This window comes from Oncorhynchus tshawytscha, linkage group LG19 (genome assembly GCF_018296145.1).
Source record: "Oncorhynchus tshawytscha isolate Ot180627B linkage group LG19, Otsh_v2.0, whole genome shotgun sequence".
NCBI lineage: Eukaryota > Metazoa > Chordata > Actinopteri > Salmoniformes > Salmonidae > Oncorhynchus > Oncorhynchus tshawytscha.
The window spans coordinates 53,787,724-53,804,398 of record NC_056447.1 but is presented as its reverse complement, the minus strand read 5'-3'; the positions used below and the strand labels follow the sequence as shown (position 1 = coordinate 53,804,398).

General features: G+C 46.0%; 1 protein-coding gene across 1 annotated transcript in view; it reads right to left on the bottom strand.

Annotated features, from left to right (window-relative positions):
• Positions 1-7,782: 7,782 nt before the first annotated feature.
• Positions 7,783-16,675, bottom strand: part of LOC112239997 (homeobox protein aristaless-like 4) — a 44,673-nt gene continuing 35,780 nt past the window's right edge. Inside the window, exons 3-4 of the mRNA XM_042301895.1 lie at positions 9,186-9,314; positions 7,783-8,750 (exon numbers count right to left, since the gene is read on the bottom strand). Coding sequence (XP_042157829.1) covers positions 8,379-8,750; positions 9,186-9,314 — 501 coding nt within the window. The 3' untranslated portion in view covers positions 7,783-8,378. The remainder of the gene's footprint in view (positions 8,751-9,185; positions 9,315-16,675) is intronic.

Genomic DNA, 16,675 nt, shown 5'->3' with positions numbered 1-16,675 from the left:
CTTGCTTCAGGACTGGCTAAACACATTCTTCGCACGCTTTGAGGATAACACAGTGCCACCGATGCGGCCCGCTACCAAGGACTGTGGGCTCTCCTTCTCCGTGGCCGACATGAATAAAACCCAGACGACATCCCTAGCCGCGTCTTCAGAGCATGCGCAGACCAGCTGGCTGGAGTGTTTACAGACATATTCAATCAACCCTTATCCCAGTCTGCTGCTTGTGTGTTTAGGGGCAAATTCAATCTCTCCCTATCCCAGTCTGCTGTCCCCACATGCTTCAAGATGGCCACCATTGTTCCTGTACTCAAGAAGGCAAAGGTATCTGAACTTAATGACTATCGTCCCGTAGCCCTCACCTCTGTCATCATGAAGTGTTTTGAGAGACTAGTCAAGGATCATATCACCTCTATCTTACCTGTCACCCTAGACCCACTTCAATTTGCTTACCACCCCAATAGATCCACTAACGATGCAATCGCCATCACTATGCACACTGCCCTATCCCATCTGGACAATAGTAATGCCTATGTAAGAATGCTGTTTATTGACTATAGCTCAGCATTCAACACCATAGTTCCCTCCAAGCTCATCATTAAGCTGGAGGCCCTGGGTCTGAACCCCGCCCTGTGCAACTGGGTCCTGGACATCGTGACGGGCCGTGGAGAAGGTGGAAAGCTTCAAGTATCTTGGTGTACACATGACTGACAAACTAAAATGGACCACCTTCACAGACAGTGTGGGGAAGAAGGTGCAAAAAAGCCTCTTCAACCTCAGGAGGCTAAAGAAATGTGTCACATTTTTACAGATGCACAATTAAAAGCATCCTGTTGGGCTGTATCACCGCCTGGTACAGCAACTGCACTGCCCGAAACCGCAAGGCTCTCCAGAGGTTTGAGGGGCAAACTACCTGCCCTCCAGGACACCTACAGCACCCAATGTCACAGGGAGGCCAAAAATATCATCAAGGACATCAACCACCCAAAGTCACTGCCTGTTCACCCCGTTATTATCCAGAAGGCAAGGTCAGTATAGGTGCATCAAAGCTTGGACCGAGAGACTGAAGGCTTTTTTTCATCAACAAAGCATGAGAAGACGCCTTTGTTTCATTAAGGATGCCATCAACACCACAGGCCTTTTTGGGTTGGAGGGTTTGTATTTTGTGCTGTAGCTCATTCAATGTAATTGGAGAATCCAGTGGGTTCTGGTAGTCTTTAATAGTTGATTCTAATATTTGAATTTGATCATGTATATGTTTTTGTTCTTTGTTATAAGGCCAAATAGATTGGAGAAGTGGTGTATCCATGCATCTCCGTTTTGGATAGATAACTCTTCGTGTTGTTGTCAGTGTTTAGTGTTTTCCAATTTTACCAGAAGTGGTTAGATTCTATGGATTATTCAATTACATTGAGCTGATTTCTGACGTGCTGCTCCTTCTTTTTCCGTAGTGTATTTCTGTATTGTTTTAGTGATTCACCATAGTGGAGGCGTAGATTCAGGTTTTCTGGGTCTCTATGTTTTTGGTTGAATAGGTTTCTCAATTTCTTTCTTAGGTTTTAGATTTGATAGGAAAGCTGAGAGGTCAAAAACACTGTTTCGATTTTCTACTGCCTAGTTTACACATTCACTATTACAGTGGAACATTTTGTCCAGGAATATGTCAAGAAGAGATTGAATTTGTTGTTGCCTAATTATTTTTTGGTAGGTTTCCACACTACTTTCCTTCCCTCTATAGCATTTCTTAATATTATTCAGTTTCTTTAGCTTTATTTAGTTATTTTTATATAACTAGGCAAGTCAGTTAAGAACAAATTATTATTTATAATGACGACCTACCAGAGAACAGTGGGTTAACTGTCTTGTTCAGGGGCAGAATGACAGATTTTTACCTTGTCAGCTTGAGGATTCGATTTTACAACCTTTCGGTTACTAGTCCAACGCTCTAACCACTAGGCTACCCTGCCGCACCTCCACTCTAACCACTAGGCTACCCTGCCGCCCCTCCACTCTAACCACTAGGCTACCTAACGCCCCTCCACTCTAACCACTAGGCTACCTAACGCCCCTCCACTCTAACCACTAGGCTACCCTGCCGCCCCTCCACTCTAACCACTAGGCTACCTAACGCCCCTCTACTCTAACCACTAGGCTACCTAACGCCCCTCCACTCTAACCACTAGGCTACCTAACGCCCCTCCACTCTAACCACTAGGCTACCCTGCCGCCCCTCCACTCTAACCACTAGGCTACCTAACGCCCCTCTACTCTAACCACTAGGCTACCTAACGCCCCTCCACTCTAACCACTAGGCTACCTAACGCCCCTCCACTCTAACCACTAGGCTACTCTCCGCCCCACTTTGGCTTTGATGCCTCATGATTGAGTATTGCTCTGTTCAAGTAGACTGTGATTTTGCTTTGATCTGATTTGACGTGTCAGTGGACAGACTGTGAACTTACTGAGTGACTCTGGGTTGAGGTCAGTGATAAAGTAGTCTACAGTACTACTGCCAAGAGATGAGCTATAGGTGTACCTACCGTAGGAGTCTCCTCGAAGCGTAACATTGACTATGTACATACCCAGCCTGCGACAGAGCTGCAGGAGTTGTGACCTGTTTTGGTTGGTTGTGTTGTCGTAGATGTGCCTAGGGGGGCATATGTGGGAGGGAATGCTGTCACCTCCAGGTAGGTGTTTGTCCCCCTGTGTGCTGAGGGTGTCAGGTTCTTGCCCAGTTCTGGCATTTAGGTCTCCACAGACTAGTACATGTTCCTGGGTCTGGAAATGATTGATTTCCCCCTCCAGGATGGAGAAGCTGTCTTCATTAAAGTATGGGGATTCTAGTGGGGGATATAGGTAGCACACAGGAGGACATTTTTCTCTGTTGAGATCATTTCCTTTTGATTTTCTAGCCAAATGTAAAATGTTCCTTTTATGATTAATTTAATAGAGTGAGTTAGGTCTGCTCTATACCAAATTAGCATACCCCCTGAGTCTCTTCCCTGTTTCATACCTGGTAGTGTAGTGGATGGGACTACCAGCTCTCTGTAACCTAGAGGCCAGCCAGTGGGTCCATCTCCTCTATACCACCCACCTGGTAGTTTGGAGGATGGGACTACCAGCTCTCTGTAACCTAGAGGACAACAAGTGGGTCCGTCTCCTCTATACCACCCACCTGGTAGTTTGGAGGATGGGACTACCAGATCTCTGTAACCTAGAGGCCAGCCAGTGGGTCCATCTCCTCTATACCACCCACCTGGTAGTTTGGAGGATGGGACTACCAGCTCTCTGTAACCTAGAGGACAACAAGTGGGTCCGTCTCCTCTATACCACCCACCTGGTAGTTTGGAGGATGGGACTACCAGATCTCTGTAACCTAGAGGCCAGCCAGTGGGTCCATCTCCTCTATACCACCCACCTGGTAGTGTAGTGGATGGGACTACCAGCTCTCTGTAACCTAGAGGACAACAAGTGGGTCCATCTCCTCTATACCGTGTTTCTTTCTCTTTCACCCCCCACCTCTCTATCTACCTATTTCCTGTCTCCAATACTCTGTCTCACAGCTACAGGAATGCCAGGTGTTTAAGAGGCTACACACACACACACACACACACACACACACACACGCAAAGCAACCATTTCCATCCATTCAATCCACAGAGACCCATTTATTTTTAGAATCGCTTTAAAAACATCAGTCAAATCAACAGTCAACAAGTTAATTCTGTACAAACAAGTTCATGTCTCAAAGTTCTCAATGATGGGTTTTAGTAGGCTGTTCATCTCTGTGACAGATACAGAGGCTCAGTGTTGACTTATTCAGATAAGACCAACAGTGGCTCAGTGTTGACTTATTCAGATAAGACCAACAGAGGCTCAGTGTTGACTTATTCAGATAAGACCAACAGAGGCTCAGTGTTGACTTATTCAGATAAGACCAACAGTGGCTCAGTGTTGACTTATTCAGATAAGACCAACAGAGACTCAGTGTTGACTTATTCAGATAAGACCAACAGTGGCTCAGTGTTGACTTATTCAGATAAGACCAACAGAGACTCAGTGTTGACTTATTCAGATAAGACCAACAGTGGCTCAGCGTTGACTTATTCAGATAAGACCGACAGAGACTCAGTGTTGACTTATTCAGGTAAGACCAACAGTGGCTTAGTGTTGACTTATTCAGATAAGACCAACAGTGGCTCAGTGTTGACTTATTCAGATAAGACCAACAGTGGCTCAGTGTTGACTTATTCAGATAAGACCAACAGAGACTCAGTGTTGACTTATTCAGATAAGACCAACAGAGACTCAGTGTTGACTTATTCAGATAAGACCAACAGAGACTCAGTGTTGACTTATTCAGATAAGATCAACAGTGACTCAGTGTTGACTTATTCAGATGAGACCAACAGTGGCTCAGTGTTGACTTATTCAGATAAGACCAACAGTGGCTCAGTGTTGACTTATTCAGATAAGACCAACAGAGACTCAGTGTTGACTTATTCAGGTAAGACCAACAGAGACTCAGCGTTGACTTATTCAGATAAGACCAACAGAGACTCAGTGTTGACTTATTCAGATAAGACCAACAGAGACTCAGTGTTGACTTATTCAGATAAGACCAACAGAGACTCAGTGTTGACTTATTCAGATAAGACCAACAGAGACTCAGTGTTGACTTATTCAGATAAGACCAACAGAGACTCAGTGTTGACTTATTCAGATAAGACCAACAGAGACTCAGTGTTGACTTATTCAGATAAGACCAACAGAGACTCAGTGTTGACTTATTCAGATAAGATCAACAGTGACTCAGTGTTGACTTATTCAGATAAGACCAACAGAGACTCAGTGTTGACTTATTCAGATAAGACCAACAGTGGCTCAGTGTTGACTTATTCAGATAAGACCAACAGAGACTCAGTGTTGACTTATTCAGATAAGACCAACAGAGACTCAGTGTTGACTTATTCAGATAAGACCAACAGAGACTCAGTGTTGACTTATTCAGATAAGACCAACAGTGGCTCAGTGTTGACTTATTCAGGTAAGACCAACAGAGACTCAGTGTTGACTTATTCAGATAAGACCAACAGAGACTCAGTGTTGACTTATTCAGATAAACTGCTGCCCCAAAGGAAGAGTCTAAAACATTTGTTGTAATTCCAATAACTTATTGCAATGGCACACAAAATTATAATTAAGGCACAATCAAAAATCAAAAATAATACAAAATGAATATACCAAAAAAAAACGTTAAAAACTTTAACGTTTTAAAGCCACAAGCAAATTAATTAGAAATATATTTCAACCTGGGTAAAAATCTATCCTTGCGAGCCACTGATCTCGCTGTACGGAAGAGCATATTTATTTAATCTCGCAAGATCCGTGTGGCTTCTGAAACGAGGGAATGTCCAGCGGAGAAACATCAGACGAGCGCACAGCATTTCTTACACATTATGGCAAAGAACGAGGTTAATACTTTTAAAAAACTCAATATGATTTACATTTTCAAGGCTAACGGTTTCTCTGAAAGAGCCATCATTGAACAAATGCCCCCCCCCCCCCCAAAACACAATGTGCACAAAAACATTACTCTACTAAAAGTGTACACATTAATTAACATAACTAGGATTCTCTGTTGTTCTGTATCAGTAGTATCAAAATAGAAGGAGAAATTAGTTAGAGAATTTAGAGGAGTTAGAGGATTTAGAGAGCCGATGGGGATTAGAGTTAGAGGATTTAGAGGAGTTAGAGGCCCTATGGGGATTAGAGTTAGAGGATTTAGAGGAGTAAGAGGCCCTATGGGGATTAGAGTTAGAGGATTTAGAGGAGTAAGAGGCCCTATGGGGATTAGAGTTAGAGGATTTAGAGGAGTTAGAGGATTTAGAGCATTTAGAGGAGTTAGAGACCCTATGGGGATTAGAGTTAGAGGATTTAGAGAGCCGATGGGGATTAGAGTTAGAGGATTTAGAGGAGTTAGAGGCCCTATGGGGATTAGAGTTAGAGGATTTAGAGGAGTAAGAGGCCCTATGGGGATTAGAGTTAGAGGATTTAGAGGAGTAAGAGGCCCTATGGGGATTAGAGTTAGAGGAGTTAGAGGATTTAGAGCATTTAGAGGAGTTAGAGGCTCTATGGGGATTAGAGTTAGAGGATTTAGAGGAGTTAGAGGCCCTATGGGGATTAGAGTTAGAGGATTTAGAGGAGTTAGAGGCCCTATGGGGATTAGAGTTAGTGGATTTAGAGAGGCTATGGGGATTAGAGTTAGAGGATTTAGAGGATTTAAAGGTGTTAGAGGATTTAGAGGATTTAGAGGAGTTAGAAGATTTAGAGGATTTAGAGGATTTAGAGGAGTGGGCCGCTATCTTGGAGGAACAGTAAGTACTACTGTGAAGCTCATGTCTACAGGGCAGGAGAAGACATGAGCCTCACGTCAATTAGCGTCATCATTTGTTTTGTTGTTAGGCCTGATCAGGTTTGATAGCCTGTACATTACATTTAATGGAGTCAAAATGCCAGAATTACATGCAATTGTCCAATTTTCATATTCTGAATCCTCACCCAGACTTTTATGGGGAGGTAGGGAGGGAGGGAGGGGGAGGGAGGGAGGGAGGGAGGGAGGGAGGGAGGGAGGGAGGGACTGGGAATGACAGGGAGGTCACTGTCTAGTGACAGGCCCAATCACTGTCTAATGACAGGCCCAATCACTATCTAGTGACAGGCCCAATCACTGTCTAGTGACAGGCCCAATCACTATCTAGTGACAGGCCCAATCACTGTCTAGTGACAGGCCCAATCACTATCTAGTGACAGGCCCAATCACTATCTAGTGACAGGCCCAATCACTATCTAATGTTTCTGTGTTATTCCTGCCTGTTGCTAGGGGAGAATGTGTTTCCTGTAACCTGATAGGTCGGCGCTGTGAGGGAGGCGGTCCTATGGGGAGGAAATTACACATTCACTTGATATGATTGCCAAGTGTGCACTTTCTGCTCTCCGCCCTCCACTCCCCCCAACCAAATTGGCATGGACACGTGTCGCTTGTGTCGCCCATAGTTATAGGAACCTAGAAACAGGGTCACAGCTGCCAGCACATCCCATGCAGTCAAAACCAAACACAGATGTTTTTCAGATGTTCACTTATTACCATACCATTAATACCTCTTAGACAATTGGTCATTGTGTCGCTGTGAGAAGAAAGAGAAAAGTTATGAATGAGGCTGATTCATGAAGACTTTGCTCTGGTTCGTCAGTGCTCTTCATCAAGGAGTTTTGCTCATTAGAGTTGTAGTGTTTGTAATGGGGGTTTATGCAACGTGTCGTTGTGTCCTCAGAGGAACCAGGCCGGCTTGAAGCAGATTTGTTTCAGGTGGTGGGGTTTCAACAGAACAAGAGACACAGGGTGGTGGCATAGGGAATAAAGAGACACAGGGTGGTGGGCATAGGGAATAAAGAGACACAGGGTGGTGGGCATAGGGAATAAAGAGACACAGGGTGGTGGGCATAGGGAATAAAGAGACACAGGGTGGTGGGCATAGAGAATAAAGAGACACAGGGTGGTGGGCATAGGGAATAAAGAGGCACAGGGTGGTGGGCATAGGGAATAAAGAGACACAGGGTGGTGGGCATAGGGAATAAAGAGACACAGGGTGGTGGGCATAGGGAATAAAGAGGCACAGGGTTGATGGGCATAGGGAATAAAGAGACACAGGGTGGTGGGCATAGGGAATAAAGAGACACAAGGTGGTGGGCATAGAGAATAAAGAGGCACAGGGTGGTGGGCATAGGGAATAAAGAGGCACAGGGTGGTGGGCATAGGGAATAAAGAGGCACAGGGTGGTGGGCATAGGGAATAAAGAGACACAGGGTGGTGGGCATAGAGAATAAAGAGACAAAGGGGTTGATCGGCATAGGGAATAAAGAGGCACAGGGTTGATGGGCATAGGGAATAAAGAGGCACAGGGTTGATGGGCATAGGGAATAAAGAGGGACAGGGAAAATGGCACGTTCCCCCTTCAGAGGTCTGAGAGATCAAGTAGCACCACTCCCTCTGTCTAGCGTCTTCTTTTCTCAGCGTCTCCTGCTGATTGTCATGGTGACGTCATCGTTGATATCATTCTATAGCTGCTGAATCGTTTCCTGTGATGGTCTCTCCTATCGTCTCGGGTTGTAGTTCATTCATTTCACCTGCTTTGGTATTATTAGTGCTATCAGGTGGCGTAGTCGTAGTCCCATCCTGACCTTCCTCCTCGTCCTGCTCCTCCTCTTCCTCCTTCCCAGTACTGGGCATGGCCTTGTCCAGGTTCAGGAGAGTATGGATGAGGAGGCAGGGTTAGGGCGTGTCTGACCAGGGTGGGGCCAGACCCAGGAACAATCCCATAGCATCATGTGTTCCAGGAGATGGCAGCGCTGTGTTCCTTAGCTTTCATACGCAGCGCCGCGATACTAGAAGACTTTCTGTCTGGGTCGACACTGGTCAGGTCATATCCGCTGAGACCGCCACCCGCTCCGCCCATTCCTCCGCCCATTCCTCCGCCCATTCCTCCGCCCATTCCTCCAGCCCCAAAGAGACTTCCTATGTGTGTCTGTCCCATGTGACCCTCATGCCCCATTGCGCCCGGGCTGGGCACACCTAGGTAGTCGGAGACCCCTCCATGAGGGTGGGGAGGCATGCAGGAGGTGACTGACCCGTCACAGGGCACCACACAGCCAGGTACAGGAGAGACACCGCTGCCAACACCTAGCCACGATGGGTTCTGGAGGAACAGACAGGAGCAGGAGGTTTAAGAGAAATCAAATATTGTAACCCAGAGAAACAAAATGCTGACTAACTTGATTTTTCTTCTGGAGGCAAAAGTGGCTAACTAGCAGAAACAGCAGATTCAGTCAATCCCTTTACCAGAACAACCCAAACATTCCAGTTAAAATCTCCACTTTTACTTCACAAGAGATTACTCCAGTGGAGGCTGGTGGGAAGAGCTATAGGAGGATGGGCTTATAGTAATGTCTGGAATGGAATTCATGGATCGGAGTCAAATGTGTGGTTTCCATACGTCTGATACCGTTCCATTTATACCCTGAGAACGTCCTCCTATAGCTCAGCCCACCAGCCTCCTCTGGATTACTCTTATTCTTTCACTTCCATGCTTGTTCATACTGTAGTTATGAGCGCTATCCCATCCCTCCCGTACCTGTGTGTAGTTCTCTGGCCTGGTGAGGAGGGGTAGCTCGTAGGCAGTAGAGAAGTGAGTCCTGACCTGCTGCATCTGACCAAACCTCTCCCTCTTCCTCCACTTAGCACGCCGGTTCTGGAACCACACCTGCAGACAGGAAGAGGACACATCAGAAATAACAATTCAGCTGATTCATAATGGTGTCATGGGCGCAGTCTCATCTGATTCATAATGGTGTCATGGGCTCTGTCTCATCTGATTCATAATGGTGTCATGGGCTCTGTCTCATCTGATTCATAATGGTGTCATGGGCTCTGTCTCATCTGATTCATAATGGTGTCATGGGCTCTGTCTCATCTGATTCATAATGGTGTCATGGGCCCTGTCTCATCTGATTCATAATGGTGGGCTCTGTTTCATCTGATTCATAATGGTGTCATGGGCTCTGTTTCATCTGATTCATAATGGTGTCATGGGCCCAGTTTCATCTGATTCATAATGGTGTCATGGGCTCTGTTTAATCTGATTCATAATGGTGTCATGGGCCCTGTTTCATCTGATTCATAATGGTGTCATGGGCTCTGTCTCATCTGATTCATAATGGTGTCATGGGCTCTGTCTCATCTGATTCATAATGGTGTCATGGGCCCTGTCTCATCTGATTCATAATGGTGTCATGGGCTCTGTTTCATCTGATTCATAATGGTGTCATGGGCTCTGTTTCATCTGATTCATAATGGTGTCATGGGCCCAGTTTCATCTGATTCATAATGGTGTCATGGGCTCTGTTTAATCTGATTCATAATGGTGTCTTGGGCCCTGTTTCATCTGATTCATAATGGTGTCATGGGATCTGTTTCATCTGATTCATAATGGTGTCATGGGCCCAGTTTCATCTGATTCATAATGGTGTCATGGGCTCTGTTTAATCTGATTCATAATGGTGTCATGGGCCCTGTTTCATCTGATTCATAATGGTGTCATGGGCTCTGTTTCATCTGATTCATAATGGTGTCATGGGCCCTGTTTAATCTGATTCATAATGGTGTCTTGGGCCCTGTTTCATCTGATTCATAATGGTGTCATGGGCTCTGTTTCATCTGATTCATAATGGCGTCATGGGCCCAGTTTCATCTGATTCATAATGGTGTCATGGGCTCTGTTTAATCTGATTCATAATGGTGTCATGGGCCCTGTTTCATCTGATTCATAATGGTGTCATGGGCTCTGTTTCATCTGATTCATAATGGTGTCATGGGCTCAGTCTCATCTGATTCATAATGGTGTCATGGGCTCAGTCTCATCTGATTCATAATGGTGTCATGGGCTCTGTTTCATCTGATTCATAATGGTGTCATGGGCTCAGTCTCATCTGATTCATAATGGTGTCATGGGCTCTGTCTCAGCTGATTCATAATGGTGTCATGGGCGCAGTCTCATCTGATTCATAATGGTGTCATGGGCTCAGTCTCATCTGATTCATAATGGTGTCATGGGCTCTGTTTCATCTGATTCATAATGGTGTCATGGGCTCTGTTTCATCTGATTCATAATGGTGTCATGGGCGCAGTCTCATCTGATTCATAATGGTGTCATGGGCTCAGTCTCATCTGATTCATAATGGTGTCATGGGCTCTGTTTCATCTGATTCATAATGGTGTCATGGGCTCTGTTTCATCTGATTCATAATGGTGTCATGGGCTCAGTCTCATCTGATTCATAATGGTGTCATGGTGTCATGGGGGAGAGGAGGAGGATAAATCAGAAACAACACTCTTAGAAAACAGGGGCTATTAGAACCAGGTAGCCTAGTGGTTAGAGTGTTGGGCCAATAACCGAAAGGTTTCTGGATCGAATCCCTGAGCTGATAGGTAAAAATATATTGTTCCGCCACAGAACAAGGCAGTTAACCCACTGTTCCTCGGTAAGCTGTCATTGTAGATAAGAATTTGTTCTTAACTGACTTGCGTAGTTAAATGAAGGCTGTCGCTGTAGGAGAACAGTTGAAGTCTGAAGTTTACATACACCTTCGCCAAATATATTTCAACTCAGTTTTTCACAATTCCTGACATTTAATCCTAATAAAAATTCTGACTTAGGTCAGTTAGGATCACCACTTCATTTTAAGAATGTGAAATGTCAGAATAATAGTAGAGAGAATGATTTATTTCTTTCATCACTCCAATACCTTGACTTTGCCATTTTTCCACAACTTTGGAAGTATGCTTGGGGTCATTGTCCATTTGGAAGACCCATTTGCGACTAAGCTTTAACTTCCTGACTGATGTCTTCAGATGTTGCTTCAATATAGCCACAAAATTTCCCTTCCTAATGATGCCATCTATTTTGTGAAGTGCACCAGTCCCTCCTGCAGCAAAGCAACCCCACAACATGATGCTGCCACCCCCATGCTTGACGGTTGGGATGGTGTTCTTCGGCTTGCAAGCATCCCCCTTTTTCCTCCAAACATAACGATGGTCATTATGGCCAAACAGTTCTATTTTTGTTTCATCAGACCAGAGGACATTTCTCCAAAAAGTACGATATTTGTCCCCATGTGCAGTTGCAAACCGTAGTCTGGCTTTTTTATGGCGGTTTTGGAGCAGTGGCTCCTTCCTTGCTGAGCGGCCTTTCAGGTTATGTCGATATAGGACTTGTTTTACTGTGGATATTGATACTTTTGTACCTGTTTTCTCCAGCATCTTCACAAGGTCCTTTGCTGTTGTTCTGGGATTTATTTGCACTTTTCGCACCAAAAGCACATTCATCTCTAGGAGATGCGTCTCCTTCCTGAGCGGTATGACGGCTACGTGGTCCCATGGTGTTTATACTTGCATAAAATTGTTTGTACAGATGAACGTGGTACCTTCAGGCATTTGGAAGTTGCTCCCAAGAATAAACCAGACTTGTGGAGGTTTACAAGGTCTTTTTAAAATTTTCCCATGATGTCAAGCAAAGAGGCTCCGAGTTTGAAGGTAGGCCTTGAAATACATCTACAGGTACACCTCCAATTGACTCAAATGATGTCAATTAGCCTATCAGAAGCTGCTAAAGCCATGACATCATTTTCTGGAATTTTCCAAGCTGTTTAAAGGCACAGTCAACTTAGTGTATGTAAACGTCAGACCCACTGGAATTGTGATACAGTGAAATAATCTGTCTGTAAACAATTGTTGTAAAAATGACTTGTGTCATGTACAAAATAGATATCCTAACCGACTTGCCAAAACTATAATTTGTTAACAAGAAATTTGTGGAGTGGTTGAAAAATGAGTTTTTTTCACCTAAGTGTACGTAAACTTCCTACTTCAACTGTATATAGTTCCAGGTAAAACACTTTTTGGTTCCAGGTTGAAAAAGTTTTGGTTCCAAGTGTATCCCTTTTTGGTTCCAAGTGGAACCCTTTTTGGTTCCAGATAGAATGCTTTTTGTTCCAGGTGGAACCCTTTTTGGTTCCAGATAGAATGCTTTTTGTTCTAGGTGGAACCCTTTTTGGTTCCAGATCAAACCTTTACATCAAAGATCCACCATGCCCCAAACAGAGATACATGGATACATTTTGATAGACCTGCCTTTGTTATGACAAACCAGAAAAATAAACTCCATTCAACTAGTGAGAGTAGCCTGACATGAGACTGTCTAAACCCCCGAGGGTGAAGAAAACCATCTACACATTCAACTAGTGAGAGTAGCCTGACATGAGACTGTCTCAACCACCGAGAGGGTGGTTTAAGGCCCTGCCATAGGTTGCAGGGTTGACGTGTCTTTAAAGTTCTGTTGATGTTTCTCTGGGTGCCGTGTCTCATTGTCACTGCAGGTTCCTGAACTCTCCTCCCTTGTAATGTTGTATGTGATCCACATGTGGACCTGCAGCATCTCATCCACATGTGGACCTGAAGCATCTCATCAATCACACAGTAGACTAGACTAGGTGTGCTCACCTCCGCTGTCATCACAACAGGACTCCTCTCATATAGTACATTCAACAACCACTAAAACCACTGCCACATATTCTAGAAGAGATGCACTGAGTCTTTGTGTTACTGTACAGTATGTTGGTGACTATTGAAATAGATAGAAAGGGTTGGGGGAGAAGGGAGAGTGGGAGAGTAGTTGGGGAGAAGGGGAGAGGGGTTGGGGAGAGGGGAGAAGGGGAGAGTGGTTGGGGAGAGGGGGAGAGGGGGAGAGTGGTTGGGGAGAGGGAGAGAAGGGGAGAGTGGTTGGGGAGAGGGGGCGAAGGGGAGAGGGGAGAAGGGGAGAGGGGTTGGGAGAGGGGAGAGGGGTTGTGGAGAGTTGAGAGAGGGGGAGAGGGGTTGGGGGATAGGGGGAAAGTGGTTGGGGAGAGGGGAAAGGGTTGGGGGAGAGGGAAATGGGGAGGGGGTTGGGGGTGAGAGGTTGAGGAGAGGAGGAGAGGGGTTAGGGGGAGAGGGGTTGAGGGAGAAAGTCATGGCGAGAGAGGTTGGGGGTGAGAGGTTGGGGAGAGGAGGAGAGGGGTTAGGGGAGAGGGGTTGAGGGAGAGGGGGAGAGGGGAAGGGGTTGTGGGAGAGGTGTTGGGGGAGGGAGGTTCAGGAGAGGGGAGAGAGGTTGTGGGATAGGGGAGAGGGGGTGAGGATTTGGGGAGAGAGGAGAGAGGAGTTGGGGGAGAGGGGAGAGGGATTTGGGGAGAAAGTCCTGGGGAGAGGGGGAGAGAGTACCGGGGGGAGAGGGGTTTGGGGAGAGGGGTTTGGGGAGAGGGGTTGGGGGAGAGGTGTTGGAGAGGGTTTGGGGAGAGTTGAGAAAGGGTGAGGGGTTGGGGGAGAGGGGAGAGAATGAGAGGAGAGAGTGATTCGGGGAGAAAGTCCCGGGGGAGAGGGGGTTGGGGTAGAGGTGGAGAAAGTCCTGGGGGAGAGGTGTTGGGGAGAGGAGGAGAGGGTTTGGGAGAGAGGGAAGAGGGGGAGAGGGGCGAAGGGGAGAGGGGTTGGAGGAGAGGGGAGAGGAGGAGAGTGGTTGGGGGAAAGGGGAGAAGGGGTTTGGGGAGAGGGGTTGGGGGTTGGGGGAGAGAGGAGAGGGGGTTGGGAGAGGGGGATGGGAGAGAGTGGAGAGGGGGAGAGAGTGGAGAGGGGGAGAGGGGGAGAGGGGGTTGGGGTTGGGGGAGAGGGGAGAGGGGGTTGGAGGAAAGGGGAGAAGGGGTTGGGAGAGGGGGTTGGGGGTTGGGAGAGAGTGGAGAGGGGGTTGGGGTTTGGGAGAGAGGAGAGAGGGGGTTGGAGGAAAGGGGTTGGGGGTTGGGGAGAGAGGTAGAGGGGGTTGGGGGAGAGGGGTTGGGAGAAAGTTTCTCTCTCTCTCTTTCTCTCCTCCCTCTCTCTCCGTCTATCTTTTCTCTCCTCCCCTCTCTCTCCATCTCACTCTCTCTTTCTCTCCTCCCCTCTCTCTCTTTCTCTCCTCCCCTCTCTCTCCATCTCACTCTCTCTTTCTCTCCTCCCCTCTCTCTCTTTCTCTCCTCCCCTCTCTCTCCATCTCACTCTCTCTTTCTCTCCTCCCCTCTCTCTCTTTCTCTCCTCCCCTCTCTCTCTTTCTCTCCTCCCCTCTCTCTCCGTCTCTCTCTTTCTCTCCTCCCCTCTCTCTCCATCTCACTCTCTCTTTCTCTCCTCCCTTTCTATTCGGCGAAGGGAAGTGGGGATATTGGAAAGTGAGATGGGAGAATGTTCAAACTGGAGATTGTTTTCATTTCATGTTTAATTTCCTGACGCCTAAGCCCTTGGCTTTCCTCAGCTAACCCCCCTGACCCTCTGGAGACTCACAGACTGGAGCAGTGGACTAGCTACACACACACACACACACACACACACACATTATTCCATCCTTACCGAACTCACATTAACACATTTTAAAATCTAAAACACAAACTTGTCCTGAATTAAACAGGACAAGTTTGGGACCCATTTAACACTCCTCTAAGGCTCTGGGTGCATTGTGGGTCATATATCGCTGAAGATTTTGCTCTCTTCAGCGTGTGTATGTATATGTGTCTGTGCTCGAGTGTCAGTGTGTGTGCTGCTTCCCGCTGTGCGGCAGTAGGAACAGAGACATGAGGCCAAATAGTTGTGAAGAGAGATCACTGAGGGAACATTATGAAGTCAGACGTGATGTTCATCACTGACGCTCGTCTCCTATTCCCACAGCAGAGCAGCAACCCGGTTCAGCTAGCAGGACCAGAACCAGCATAATAAGTGCACAGAGAGCACACTGGTTAGCATAAAAACACAAGAGCCATGACGTTAGCTCACCTGAACAGGAAAACTCTCTTTTCTCTCTCTCTCTCTCTCTCAGTGTATATGACGTTCTGATTATTGTCTTCTCGGCTATAACTGTTCTGAACTCTTGTCATGTAGTTTATGTTTCGTGTGGAAAACCTGGAAAAGTAGTTGCAGCATTGTGCAACATCTAATAAATCCTAATAAACTCAATTTTAGATAGCGTCAGTGAATTAGAAACACAATCTGACGGAGAACCCTGGGAGATAAAATATGAACCCAATTCTAAACTGTATTGGACAGTTTCTTTCTTGACCCATTCTGGTTTGTCTTTACCCCGCTGTCATGGGAGTTACAGTTGAAGTCAGAAGTTTACATACACCTGAGTCAAATACATTAAAACTCTGTCTCTCTCTCTGTCTCTCTCGCTCTCTCAATTCAATTCAAGGGGCTTTATTGGCATGGGAAACATGTGTTAACATTGCCAAACTAAAGTGAGGTAGATAATATATAAAGTGAAATAAAAAATAAAAATTAACAGTAAACATTACACATTACACAACATCTCTCTCTCTCTGTCTCTCTCTCTCTCTCTCTGTCTCTCTCTCTCTCTCTGTTTCTCTGTCTCTCTCTGTCTCTCTCTGTCTCTGTCTCTCTCTGTCTCTCTCTCTCTCTCTGTCTCTCTCTCTCTCTCTGTCTCTCTCTCTCTCTCTCTCTGTTTCTCTGTCTCTCTCTCTCTGTCTCTCTCTGTCTCTCTCTGTCTCTGTCTCTGTCTCTCTCTCTCTCTCTCTGTCTCTCTCTCTCTCTGTTTCTCTGTCTCTCTCTGTCTCTCTATCTTTCTCTCTCTCTCTCTCTCTCTCTCTCTCTCTGTCTCTCTCTCTCTCTCTCTCTCTCTCTCTCTCTGTCTCTCCACTGTTCTCCCAGAACTCACAACATCTTCATATACAGTTGAAGTCGGAAATTTAAAACACCTTAGCCAAATACATTTAACCTCAATTTTTCACAATTCCTGACATTTAATCTTAGTTAAAAAAATCCCTGTTTTAGGTCAGTTCGGACCACCACTTTATTTTAAGAATGTGAAAAGTCAGAATAATAATTGTTTAACTTGGGTCAAACGTTTCGGGTAGCCTTCCAGAAGCTTCCCACAATAAGTTGGGTGAATTTTGACCCATTCCTCCTGACAGAGCTGGTGTAACTGAGTCAGGTTTGTAGGCCTCCTTGCTCGCACACGCTTTTTCAGTTCTGCCCACAAATGTTCTATAGGATTGAGGTCAG